The sequence below is a fragment of the Ischnura elegans genome, chromosome 4 (genome assembly GCF_921293095.1).
Source record: "Ischnura elegans chromosome 4, ioIscEleg1.1, whole genome shotgun sequence".
Classification (NCBI taxonomy): Eukaryota; Metazoa; Arthropoda; class Insecta; order Odonata; family Coenagrionidae; genus Ischnura; species Ischnura elegans.
This window is the reverse complement of record NC_060249.1, coordinates 40,043,835-40,056,608: the sequence shown is the minus strand read 5'-3', so window position 1 is coordinate 40,056,608 and position 12,774 is coordinate 40,043,835. Positions and strand designations below refer to the sequence as shown.

The window sequence follows — 12,774 nt, the reverse complement described above, 5'->3', positions numbered from 1 at the left end:
ATTGGGACCATAACTTTTTTTGAGGTACAGAGGGGCTTCCTTTTACAGAGGCTAGTTATGAAGAGGTTTGAGTACATTACAGTGCAACCTCGATATAACGACACCCCACGGTGCACTAATAAACACTCGCAATAGCGCATTGTCGCTTTACCGGAGGTGGAAAAAATAATAGCCAATATACCTGTTGCGAACAGATATACAGGAACAGGAGTGGTGCGGCGACAGATAAACATCTATCCGATAAACGTAAGCATAAATCCAGACGAAAGGCGATGTTTTTTGCATCACTAAATTTCCTTACTCAAATAACGATTAACAATTCAAACAATTTATAAGCGCCGCACTGAATAAAAATCATGCAAAGCATTGTTTCGTCAATCATTATATTTATCGAACGACAGTTTACCACATAAATTTGAGACTGAGCACTCCAGTAACTTCATTTCTAACAGATCGCTAGCAATTACAGAGGTTAAGGAGTCTTGATGAAAGTCTTCCGGCGGTGAAACCCTCGCTATGGCGAGAGCCAACACCGAAAGAGTCTCGTAAAAACGAATTTTTTAACACGCTTATTATAGGATTAATTGACGGTGCATCGGCTATCTCTCGTAATAGCGGGGGTGTCGCTATAGCCCGTACTCGCTTTAACGAGGTTCCACTGTACATAATAAATATGCTTGTAAATGTGGAAAAAGTGATCTTTTGCCATTTGATTTTACAAAATCATTAAGATCACTAATGAAAAACTTAAGGATAACTTCATCATAGCAAGCAAGGTTAGCCAACCTTTTTGAGACACACAAACACACCAAATTTAATTTTCACGCATTTAAGATCTATCGTTCATAAATAACCTGATATGATACCAAAAATTTACGATCAAAAATTCTACCAGATATTTCAATTCATTCCTTATTCATTAATCTTAAATATAAATTTGGAAAACTGAAAATTTACCAGATCAGATGCCTCAGCTGATTCTTTATCATATAGCATCAAAGCTTCCAACAATATCATAAAGAGGTCCAGCATTATCTTCAGTAAGTCAGCTGCTTCTAACGTGAGCACTGTTCATAAAAAAAGTATACAAAATAAGTTTATGGTAGAGAGAACTGAAGTCAATGAAAAGTATTATCACATGGGATATAACATAGGGAGACAAGTAAAATATTAGTTGACTTATATTGTACGAATCCCACCAACTGAATTAAGACAGCACTTACAGCAAAGTTATAATAATAAAAATAATAATAATTAATTTGTCCAAAAGACACTGCACAAAATAGAAGTATAAAGTAAGTAAGTAAGTGTATAGGAGAAAGTAGTGTCAAAAAAAAAAGAATGAGGCAATGAATAGTAAAGAATACGAAATAAGGTGTAGGTTTTATGTTACTTGCTACATGAGGTATTTATTGACATTGTAAGCTAATACAATCATCTACTTTGTCTATAACTCTATAAATAATGCAATCATCTGCAAACATTCTAATTGGCCTCTTTATATTCCCACTAATATCATTTACGTAGATAATAAATAGCAAAGGCCCTAGCACACTTCCTTATGGTACCCCTGAAGTAAAGGAATTCATCCATTTTATGATCCAACCATCCAAGCTGAGTATTTTTATTTTTTTTATTAGAATCTCATGATCTACCTAATCAAAAGCTTTTGAGAGATCAATCAGAACCCCATCAATTTGCTTCCCATTGTTAAGCCCCTCCACCAAATCCTGATAAAGAGACACTAATTGACTTTCACAGGAATAACCCTTACAGAAACCATGTTTTCCTTCCCAAAACCAGTTTTTTTTTCTTAACACGTTGCGTACCGGGGTAAGCTAATGTTTAGAATATGACTTTACCCGATCAAACGTTATGAGGCATCAATTCATTATGAATAACGAACAACAACTGAAAACGTACTAACGAATACGTATTGTACGATTTAAAATTGTTTAGGTAGACGCGCCTAAATGACGAGAATCTTCGTCATCCATCCGAAACGTTCGGGGAAAAAATGACGAGAATTCTCACCATCCGTACACAACTTGTTAAGACTTCCTTGATATAGTCCGTGATCAGATGCTCCATTAATTTACACACGATGCAAATTAGACGAACCGGCCGATACGAATTAACACCATCTCAAGGCCCTTTTTTGAAGATGGAAGCTATGTATGACTGTTTCCAATCATCGGGTAAATCACCATTGTTAATCATTACCGTGAACAAGTGTTTTAGAAAAGGGACAAGAAATTACCCAACCTTTTGATTAGTTCCCCGGGAGGCCGTCAGGACCACAGGACGCGTCCCTTTTCTTTTGCTCAATCTATTTCTTACATCCCTGTCTTTGATTTCAAAAGGATCAAACGAAACATCTTCCCCAACTATTGGAGATAATTATCATTTACAATACGGCCTTCACACTTGAGAGAAACATTTTCCAGAGCATTATTCCCTTTTCGTCTCCTTCGAATATACTTATAAAGCTCACTCTAGCCCTTTTCTTTTAGAGAGTTCCTCAAGAATTTATCCTTGGCCTTTAATTTTTTGGTGTTTAGTTTCGTACAGGCATGTTTATAATTACTCAAGTATAAGCCACCTTGATGTGTTATCTTATGAACCCTTCTGATTTTTACGTTATAATATTCAGGATCAGGGTTTGCTTTCAATATTTTGGAGGGAACGTATCGATCTGATCCTTCAATTAGTAAGCGTTTGAAGTTTTCCCATACTTTATTTAAAGAAATTACTGGAAATATGGGAATTCCATGTTACATTTTTAAGTATTTGTTACACACCTGGTAGAATTTAAAATGTTGTCGTCCAACGAGAAGAGACTCTCACCCCGTCCGAAGGAGCAAGGACCAGCTTAAAAGGGACGCATTCCTTACGTTCCGGGTGCAGCTTCCTCCAACAAGGGAGAAAGAGGAGTTTGCAGTAAAAGGAATGAGAGTTTGCTGGACCCCACCTGGTCTAACCACGAACAACAGTCAAGTAAGATCGCAACTATCCCCCCCCCCCACCGAAAGCCCCCTCTTGTCTTCTGCCCAGTTTCAAGACAGACAGTCACGAAACGCATCAGTTACTCAGTGAAAGTGAAATTAATCACCAAAGTCAAAATAACACTCAATGGGATGGACTTTCATTTACCTCCCCTATCAAGAAATAATTAAAAAAGTGTATCATTTATTACGTGTTCACAACAGAACTGTATTTTGTTGTTATTGTTTGCCACTTCAATTATTTCATTTTGAAAATCAATTTACCGTATTCCTCCGAATATAGTCCCCCTCTGAATATAGTCCCCCCCCTAATTTTGAGGCTTGAGTTTCGGGAAAAAATTTTAAATATGGGCTTGAATATTGTCCCCCCCTTTATAATTATCACGGACATTTTTGGAAAAAAAAGGGGGACTATAATCAGACATATACGGTATATTGTTGTGTTTTATCATTGATGTGTCATAAATTGTTTTCACCAACTCATACGTCACTAGTTCATAAGAGGGTTTCTTTTTTTTTGTTTGTTACATGCAGTTTTATTGTTTAAATTATATTTTGTTTTGCTGAAAGTTTTGAGTAAGTGTTTTTGTTTTAACTCCTTCACGGGTCATCTAAAAAAAAATTCCCCAACCATTCATTTCGCCCCGGTCATTTTTCTTTTCCTTGAATGCGTTGTGAAAGAGGGCGTAAGCGTCCGAACGTTACCCATCAGGTCGAATCGGGAACCCCCCACCCGCAATTATCTCCAAAGAAGGGGAATATTTGTATTTTCTGTAAATTCTACGAAGAGAGTGACATAGTTTTGTCCCGTAGGTCCCATACGGGAGGGATCCACACGGATTTATATATATTTTTTTGTTTTTGTGAGACATCTCCCCACGGTTCTATTTAGACATCCGGGCGAGCCAGGGGCGGGATGCCACAATAAACATATCTCTGCCTCCACTTATGATATAGCAATAATTAATTATTACATTCTCAGAAAGGAAGATATCAAAATTAAACAGTTCCAACAATTTAGCCAATAAAAGAGGGAGTGGTTATCACAATAATTTGATGAAAAAATATGTATATCAACAAATGTATACTGTAAATAAATGAAAAAATAATCATTTTTACGCATAGAATATAGCAAGACAGTAAAATCAGCCTAGTATGATACCAAGAAAGTCAATGACTGCAACAAATAAACATTTAATATCAATTAACAGAGGACAAGGTACCAACAGGAAATTTATCTAAATTAATATAAAATAGATCTTGAAGCAGTATTTTTACTTCAATACCATCAAGTAAACTCACTATTATCTGATGAGGTATCTTTAGCAGGTGCAACTTCCTTCCAAGACTCCACTAATATTGGCACTAGGGATGAAACAATCACCTTCAACTTGTCGCATTCTCCCAATGGTTCGGAAGAGGAAATCGAAGGAGGAACACTAAATGAAGATGTCAGAGTCCTAGGTAGAGCAAGTCCCTGGATGCTTCCATATGAAAGCCCATAGCAAGAAACATAACCTGAATCAGCAATATCTTTCCACAGTATACATTTTGGTCCTTCATTCAGAACATCTTTACTGCATGATTTTCTTCTCATATCCAGAGCAGCTTTCATGAGAGAAAAAAGCTGGGTCAAAACCTAATTTAGAAAAAAATAGAAGGAATAACAGATATTAACACACATTATTATTGCATGGGAGAATATATATTCAGTTATATCAAGAAACAAGTTCTTGAGGTTGTGGGAGATAGGAAGGATGATCAGTGGACACTAACTAGCAGATGCCAACCTGATAAATTAAGGCAGCAAAACCTATTTGTGATCTTTGGCTCAAATTTACTTTCAAATATTAGGTTATTTCATTATGCAATTTTTCACTGTATTGCATAACTCTGATGAAGAGAGTCCAAGTTCTCTGACTAGTTTCACCACAAATTAAAAATTAGCCATCCCAATATGCATGAAATTTCCTATAAACAGACTACAGTGTGAAACAAGATCTGAGGTACATTGCATGTGCTGGCAATCATTGAAAAGTTATGAACTTGCATTCCCTTTTTCCCCCGTAAAAATGCTACATGCAATACATATTGAACTACATTGATATAAAACATTAATGATAATATGATTAATGATAATGGCATCTGAATGTGGCCAGCTCAGGAAATACTTGCAGAGTATATCTTCCAATATAATGTTCATTTAATGTTTTTATATAATCAGGAATTTTTGAACTACATATCCCAGGACCAAGGAAATTCAGTCTTATGCATCACAGTATGTCATACGAATTCTTCCCCCAATTTTCCAAATTATGCTTCCTTCCACGTCTCACCTAGAATGGAGTTAACTGTTGTCGGGATTTCAGTGAACACAGCCGATTTATTAGGCATCTAAACTGCCTGAGAGGACAATCATTCGAGTGGTGTTTTGGTGACATACAGTGAAACCTCGATTTTACATTCCCCCATTATACATTTTCCCTGATTTTGCACAGTTTCCCAAACAATACCGCCATTAAATAATGATACTCTATTTTACAATATCCTCAATTTTGCACTTTTTGTAAGTGGTCCATTCAAAAGTGTAAAATAGAGGTTTCACTGTACATACATGGACATGGGGGAATACATACACAAATGGGGGAAGAAGTATAGGCCCCGTTACGTCGCATATACCGCTAATGGTTGGGGCCATATGAATTTTAAATGGATTTTGCTGCCATGGGTTAAGTATCTTACTATGAACTAGATGTTATACGGATCAAATCTTGACGATGGATGATTGGTCGCTGCAAACACAACGTGGATCATTTTTATGATCTTAAAAACTTTGCAAAAAGAAAAATGAGGCCTAGAATGTGTAGTAAGACCATTGAATTCTTAAGGGTTGAAATTCAACTCCCACCTCTTTGTGACATTTACGGGGGTTAACAAGTGGGGGTTCATCAAGTGGAATCCAGTGGACCTGTGAAGTCTCAAAAATGTTTCTGTGCATTAATAATTTCTTGGTGGATGTGTTTTTGTCCACAAATTCAAGCAATTTTGTGGTCATTTTCCCACAGAGGATGTGGTATAATTTAGTGTACCCCCCCCCAAATTTCCGGTACCCCCCAGAAATACCTCCGAACTTATCCGCAGAACTTCTCCCGCTACGGAATTTTCGCGCTAAGGTTTTTCACGCAAAGGAGTTTCGTGCAAAGGCCCTTTGACTCAAAGGCTCGGAGGCTCTAAGTCTCGGAACTCTAGTCTCCGAACTCTGTCCTACGAACGCTGTCCTACGACGCTGCCCTCCGACGCCAGCCCACCTGGAGATCAAGACTTATATAGGTAGTACGGCAGAGGAATACCTACTCCTTGGCAATCAAGGGGAAGTGGGTGCTGAGGCATAAGAATGCAGTTTGGAGTGAGAAGTACTGCACTTGTCCTATCACAATTCTCTCTCCCTCCAACACCTCACCACACTATATGTCTTTCCCCTCCTTGAATTCCAATGACTTGCCTCTACCAGCTATCACCCCACTTGGTTGTGTCTTCAACCCAGGAGATAGAGGAGAGAAATTCCAGCGGTACGCGGTTCTCCCCCAACCCCGGCTTGGATGACGGATGTTTTGCAGTGGTGCCAGTCAACAGGGGTGCCTACCAGGAGATTTACTCAGATGAAGCTAACTGCACATTGCCCTATTACCCCTCCACTCCTTTGCAAATTCCCTCCCCTCCACCCTGACACGTTTCAGAGCTCGCAAGCCCTCTCTTGCTTTGGCGCTCGCGGTGGATAGATGGCTCGGCTGAGATGGGTGATTTCTGCAAAATCATACAGCTTGTACTTCGTTTTTGGTAATGTTTCCTATGAGATCATTAGTTATCATTATTGTTTTCTGTAATAATTCTGATTTTGAATATTTCTACTTCTAATAGATATTAATTGAAAATAACTCATAAATTTGTGACAATTGTTTCTTTGAGTACTGTTTTTTTCTTGTTTGTGGAGTCTTTCCCTCAACCAGCTAGTGACAGACGATCAGAGTTCCCTGTGCCTGGGGCTTACATTCACAATCTCGAAGATTTAACGACGTAATGCTACAGTGTGCAAATTTTCCAAGAAGGCCAGAACCTTTTTTTGCAGGAGGGGGCAGAGCAAGTAAAAGACAAGAGGGGGCAGAGCAAGTAATTCTCTTCTGATTCTTTTTCTGAGAGCCCATGGAGAGGACCCCACCCATGAACGGATGGATTAGTGGAATTTCGCACCAATTTGTGAAATTATTTCAACAGCCAAAATTTACAAATTGAATATGACATATGATCATAAATTTTTGTTTAATTAGATACTAAACACATATGTTACTTCAAGTTATAAAAAAAGTTGCCATTCCTCAATAACCACCCCTGCTGAAAAGAACTTTTACTTCTTTGATGGGACAACAAATTGTACCCTTAGATTTTCATATTATTGCATGTTTACTTCAATGACATTTTTGTTACTGCTAATAAATTGATTTTTAGTTGTTATTTGATATCAATCCTTATTAGGTTGCTCCAAATAAATCAAGTTTCAATCTGTCATTGAAAATGGTATGATATGGGAAATGAAAATAAACTATGAATGTTGCATGTGGGTGCTGCTTTAAATCCCACTGTCTATCATGAAGCCAGCAAGGCGGTTCCTGAGGTTCCTAAGAGAAAAGTATACCATACTGCTGAAAGCAAGCGAGCTTACACCAACTTATTCCTTGATATAAGCACAATTACCACAGAAGGAACATTTTTGCTACAGAACAGACCTTTTTTCAGGACAAATATGACTCATTTTCAAGAGGATAAACTGCCTTACATTATCTAAAGATTTAAAGTACTTGGAAAAGACATATCTACTAACCTTAGTACGTCTGTGAATATCGCCTAGTTTTGATGCAGGATTTACACTTAATTTTCTCTCCCATCCCGAAGCTTTACTTGAAGTTTCCCTGTGCTCAGAGATTTGATTAATGAGGCCTTGAAGAATCAAATCAAATGGATGGGATAATGACGGAGAAGGCGGAGCTGTAGATAGAATTAATGCTGCAACACTATGACGGGAAAGTATTCCATCAAGAAGCAAAAGAGCATCTAATTGAATGTCCTTATTAATGTGGCTCAAAGCAGCACCCAGATGGGAGCAAAGTAGGCAAACAAACGGGGCTAATCTTGAAGATGGAACCTGAAATCACAATACATGTTAAGGATAAAATTATCGTCGTCTTCCTTCTAGGCATGCCTAGAGAAATAATAACATCAGGTGGAAGTATATTATTTAACGATGAATTACTGACTACAAATACAAAATTAAAAACTAAATAGACTACTATTCACCTGTCCTATCAGATTTGCCAACTGTGAAATAGCTTCCTTCCGCACAACTGCTTCTCGATCAGAAATCAACTCTGCCAACTTTTCCAACACAGTCTGGAGGTTTCCCGATAATAAATCTTGATTATTGGTTAAAATTTCTTTTAAGCCACTTAGGTTTTCAATTTTAACGTTTGTATTATAATGCTGCAGACGCGACAGAGTCTCCTGTAAATCATAACCATAGTGAAATTAGGTACTACTGTACGTTCGGCAAAAAAGGAAATCGTGTTCAATACAAAACATACTTTCAGGTTTAGGTTGCGTTTGGTCACGGGTTCTAATCCACCAGTTTTGAGCTGCTCCTTAATAACAACTTTCTTCACTTTAAACGACGTATCGGTTATATTTTGACCTTTCGGCAATGACTTTCCGACTTTAAATTTAACTTTATTCTTCTCCTTCTTGAGATTTTTCTTGTGATGCCCTTGCTTACCCATTTCAGTCAATTACTACAAGATAAATTGATAACAACAGAAAATAATGCACATAAAAGTCACGGCCTCACACGATGAACATGATAGAATCCATGTGGAGAAACCGTACACACATGGTGCACCGTGATCCCATGTAGTAAACATGTAAACATGTTAAACATAATCTAAGCGTAATGCGAATTGTTTACCTCAATACACGTGCGTTCTGAACCTCCTGGGTTTTGAGTTATTGAGAGCAAAATGAAGAAGCTATCGGACGAAAGAATAAAATTAGTATTTGAAAAAATAACAAAATAGTAAGTATGTGATTAATTTTCTTAGATGTAGGATTTTGAATCACGATTTAATGAGAAATGTGCCTACGTGAAGTTGGTGAAGTGATGAGGAAAATAGTCATTCTCTACATCACTGTGTATTTCATGAGGCCACGAGCTCATTTTTATTTTCCTGATTTTCTTTCAGTATTGGCGCTAACGTGAAGCTCCTTATTGACCGACCCGACGGAACGTATTGCTTTAGGGAACAAAAAGATAGGGTGTACTATTTGTCGGAAAAAGTTCTCAAAATAGCTGAAAATGTTGGAAAAGATAGACTTATCAGCATGGGAACGTGCTTTGGAAAGTTTACGAAAACAGGAAAATTTAGGCTTCATATAACAGCCTTGAATTATATTGCTCCTTACGCACAGGTGACAAGAAATCTCATTCAATTGCCAATTAATTGATCGTTGACAATTTTGAATGTGTCTCTGCTAAATTTGGTGTCTTAATATTTCAGTACAAAATTTGGCTGAAACCATCAGCCGAGCAGCAATTCTTATATGGCCACAACGTGTTGAAATCTGGCTTGGGAAGAATAACCGAAGGCACACAGCGTTATCAAGGGGTAGTGGTTTATTCTATGAGCGATATACCTCTGGTGAGTTTTTTGTTTTTGATTTTCTATGCTATGTAAATTAAATCCTATTACTGACCATGGGAAGGTTTTGTTACGTTCAATAACATTTTCATCATTTCAAAATGTTTTGTATTAACATAGATCTAGTTTGTGAAGTAATTAATCTATTTTGTGATTTAAGGGGTTTGGTGTGGCTGCCAAATCTACTGCAGAATGCAAACATACGGATCCGTTGACTGTTGTATGTTTTCACCAAGCAGATGTTGGAGAGTTTATTAGATCCGAGCATGAACTCACTTGATATTATTGTATTCTGTTGTTCGCGACCATTGTAAAGTAATTTCAAATAAATTATAAAAATTGCAAGCTTCAACAGATTCAAGGTTTAATAACTTTCATTTATTCTTACCAGTGGAGATAAAAGTCTTCTTGTGAGCTAATATGTCGGTTGGCATATCTTTGTTCTACATATCTTTGTTCTGCTTGTGGTTGGTATGTACGATTGCTTCCGGTTAACGTTTTCTAAGATAATTTTCCAGTACCACTGTAATATTGCAGTTTTTGTGTTGCTCTTTATCACCAGGACTTGCCATATACCTGATGGTTATCTATTGACTTGCAAACCGCTCAATAAATTCGTTAAAGGTTTGAAAGTGCTAGGTACAGGCCCTTTCATGGGCAAATTTGTAAACGGAGTACAATTTAGTGATGGATTTAGGTGGGGGAGAAGAACCCATCCAATTACTTATTGCAAAGATGATAAACTTTAAGGTGGCTCTCTAATGAAAGCTTTAATTATTTCACCAGCGTTATCAATGTTAAAAATAATTTCTCAATACATAAAAGCTACATCTGCATTTATCAGGCCTTTAGTGCATTGAATTGGATGGATGAGTCAGATACTTTGTGGAGATCCATTATGAGATATGAAGTGAAACACTCGGCACTTTCCACATCAAAATTTATTAAACTAGAGTCGACATGTTTCGCTGCACTGCAGCATTATTAAGACGAAACAAAGAAATCAACCATACCAATATATATACACAAATTGCACACTCGCAAACATTTGAGAAATTGGGGGTGGAAAGGAGGGTTGGGAATTTTAAACTGACCGTTGGTCTGGGTGACTCTAGTTTAATAAATTTTTATGTGCAAAGTGCAAAGTATTTCATATCTCTAATGCATTATTGCTGGCTACCTCCAAGGCACCATTGAAAATGAAGAACTGCCCTCCCCCAAAGCAACAACCTTAGTCTGCACATCCTAAAAGCATTTGAGGTATGTTCTGGTAATTTTATTTTACATTTTCATAGTTGTTCAATATGGAAACTATGATTAGAATACGTAATTCTAACTACTATAAAGGCCTGGTTACACATTAAATAATATTTACAAGTTAATGTACGTTTGTGTGAACCAAATTAAAACGTTCTATTTTCTGTGCATGCATTCGCACAAGTTGGGTTACACGGGCATTTTGGCATTCATTCTTGCTTTCATACATTTATACATTGACCCGTACATGTTAATGTATCATGTAACAAGGCATTAAGAAACAAAAGGGAATGAATCCTCTGGTCCTCCAAAAACTAAGGGCTCTTATGCAAATCCATACTTATCCTTACTGGCAATGTCAGACTGAATATGTCAAGTACAGTAAAACCTCTTCACATTGTAATGGAGGAGACCAAAATTTGGGCAATTTGATGTATGGAGGTTCACTATAGAGAGGTTTTAGTGATATGCACCATTTTTTCATATACTTTGGAAATGAAAGGTACCACTATCTTTTAAATAATTATACATATTAGTTCAAACAAACACGCATGCATTGTATTCATTATTTAATTATAACAGAAAGCAAGCACTGTCACATGATTTTTACCATGATTCTAGAGTAAACTCTATGATATTCTATAGAGTTAGTTAATAGTATACTCTATTCTAGAGATGTGATCTCTCTTAACCCTTTCGAGACTGCGAAATTTTCGTCTTAGCATGACTGCTGTACTGAGCCCCAAGAGACTCTTCTTTCTCGTGGTACGGAGCATTTTTGGAGGGCATTCGTTAAGAAGGGTCTAGCGGATTATTACACCCTATGAGCTCCAACCTTTTTCGCCCCCTTGCAGCGGGGGCTTATCTCGGACTCTGAGGGTTGATGTGCTCCCTCCTTTCCGGGTTTACGACCATACCTGTGGCATTGGTTCGCGGTCAATTTATGGATTGCTTATATGTATTTATCAAATGGATAATTGTTGCTTGCACGTAAATTACAGACTTTGAATTGAATTCCTCATTTTTTTCTGAGCATTGTCAAATTTTAAATGAAGTTCTAAGGTCAATTTTAATGGATTTAATGCATCAATCATTTCAATGCCAAATATATGATCCTAAAATTGTTCTTATCGTATTCAAACCCTTCCAAAAATCTTATCAACTATTTGTCCGAAATTCGAGGTAAAAAAAATCCTAGCAAGAAAAGCTCTTTGTCTGTCACAGGGCAACCTTGGTATCCCTTGCAAAGTACGCTCCACACGGGCATTCAGAACACCTGTGGAGCTTCTCTGGAATTGCATCCATCAGTATAATTATGTTCTTTCTCGGAATTTTTTAAATCCCTCATTTTGTTTCGAAAATACGCTCCACCACGGGCTGAAATAACTTATGAAGACCTTCTCTGGAATTCTACCCATCAGTATAGAAACGTATTTCTCAGAATGGGTAAAGTTCATTCTCGTTCACATACCCACAATTCTTTTTGATTATAAAGTTTCCCTTCACTTCTGTCTTAGTTGTTCTTGGGTTCAGACGTTTGACGTTCTCATTCTGCGAGTGATAACGAAAAAAAATTTTAAAAACAATTTCGGGTAAGCATTATCAATCGTAATATGATAATTACACTGGAATCGAGATATAAGTTAATACTTATCGTAGACTTTCGTTTAAAATTGGTAAACGCTGCTCAAAAGACAAACAATTCAATTCTTAGTTTATATTTCTTGAGAAATGAACAAATATTTATTTCGAAAATTGACTGTATAAACAAT

The 12,774-nt window shown here is 37.1% G+C and overlaps 2 protein-coding genes across 2 annotated transcripts in view; one reads left to right on the top strand and one right to left on the bottom strand.

The window, feature by feature from the left end:
* Positions 1 to 8,938, bottom strand: part of LOC124157305 (testis-expressed protein 10) — a 29,031-nt gene extending 20,093 nt beyond the window's left edge. Inside the window, exons 1-5 of the mRNA XM_046531925.1 lie at positions 8,639 to 8,938; positions 8,355 to 8,558; positions 7,882 to 8,202; positions 4,308 to 4,644; positions 958 to 1,067 (exon numbers count right to left, since the gene is read on the bottom strand). Of these exons, the coding sequence (XP_046387881.1) occupies positions 958 to 1,067; positions 4,308 to 4,644; positions 7,882 to 8,202; positions 8,355 to 8,558; positions 8,639 to 8,830 (1,164 nt within the window). The 5' untranslated portion in view covers positions 8,831 to 8,938. The remainder of the gene's footprint in view (positions 1 to 957; positions 1,068 to 4,307; positions 4,645 to 7,881; positions 8,203 to 8,354; positions 8,559 to 8,638) is intronic.
* A 32-nt stretch (positions 8,939 to 8,970) lies between these two features.
* On the top strand, positions 8,971 to 10,097 carry LOC124157306 (60S ribosome subunit biogenesis protein NIP7 homolog). Its single transcript, XM_046531926.1, has 4 exons — positions 8,971 to 9,123; positions 9,290 to 9,515; positions 9,605 to 9,745; positions 9,906 to 10,097. Exons 1-4 carry the CDS (start codon positions 9,068 to 9,070, stop codon positions 10,023 to 10,025), a joined length of 543 nt encoding a protein of 180 aa, XP_046387882.1. The 5' UTR covers positions 8,971 to 9,067; the 3' UTR covers positions 10,026 to 10,097.
* Positions 10,098 to 12,774: the final 2,677 nt, after the last annotated feature.

Coding starts and splice junctions, on each gene's coding strand:
- LOC124157306 (XM_046531926.1), top strand. CDS start 9,068: ATGAAGAAGCTATCGGACGAAAGAATAAAATTAGTATTTGAAAAAATA. Junction 9,516..9,604: donor ATATTGCTCCTTACGCACAG/GTGACAAGAAAT, acceptor TTAATATTTCAG/TACAAAATTTGGCTGAAACC. Junction 9,746..9,905: donor CTATGAGCGATATACCTCTG/GTGAGTTTTTTG, acceptor TTGTGATTTAAG/GGGTTTGGTGTGGCTGCCAA.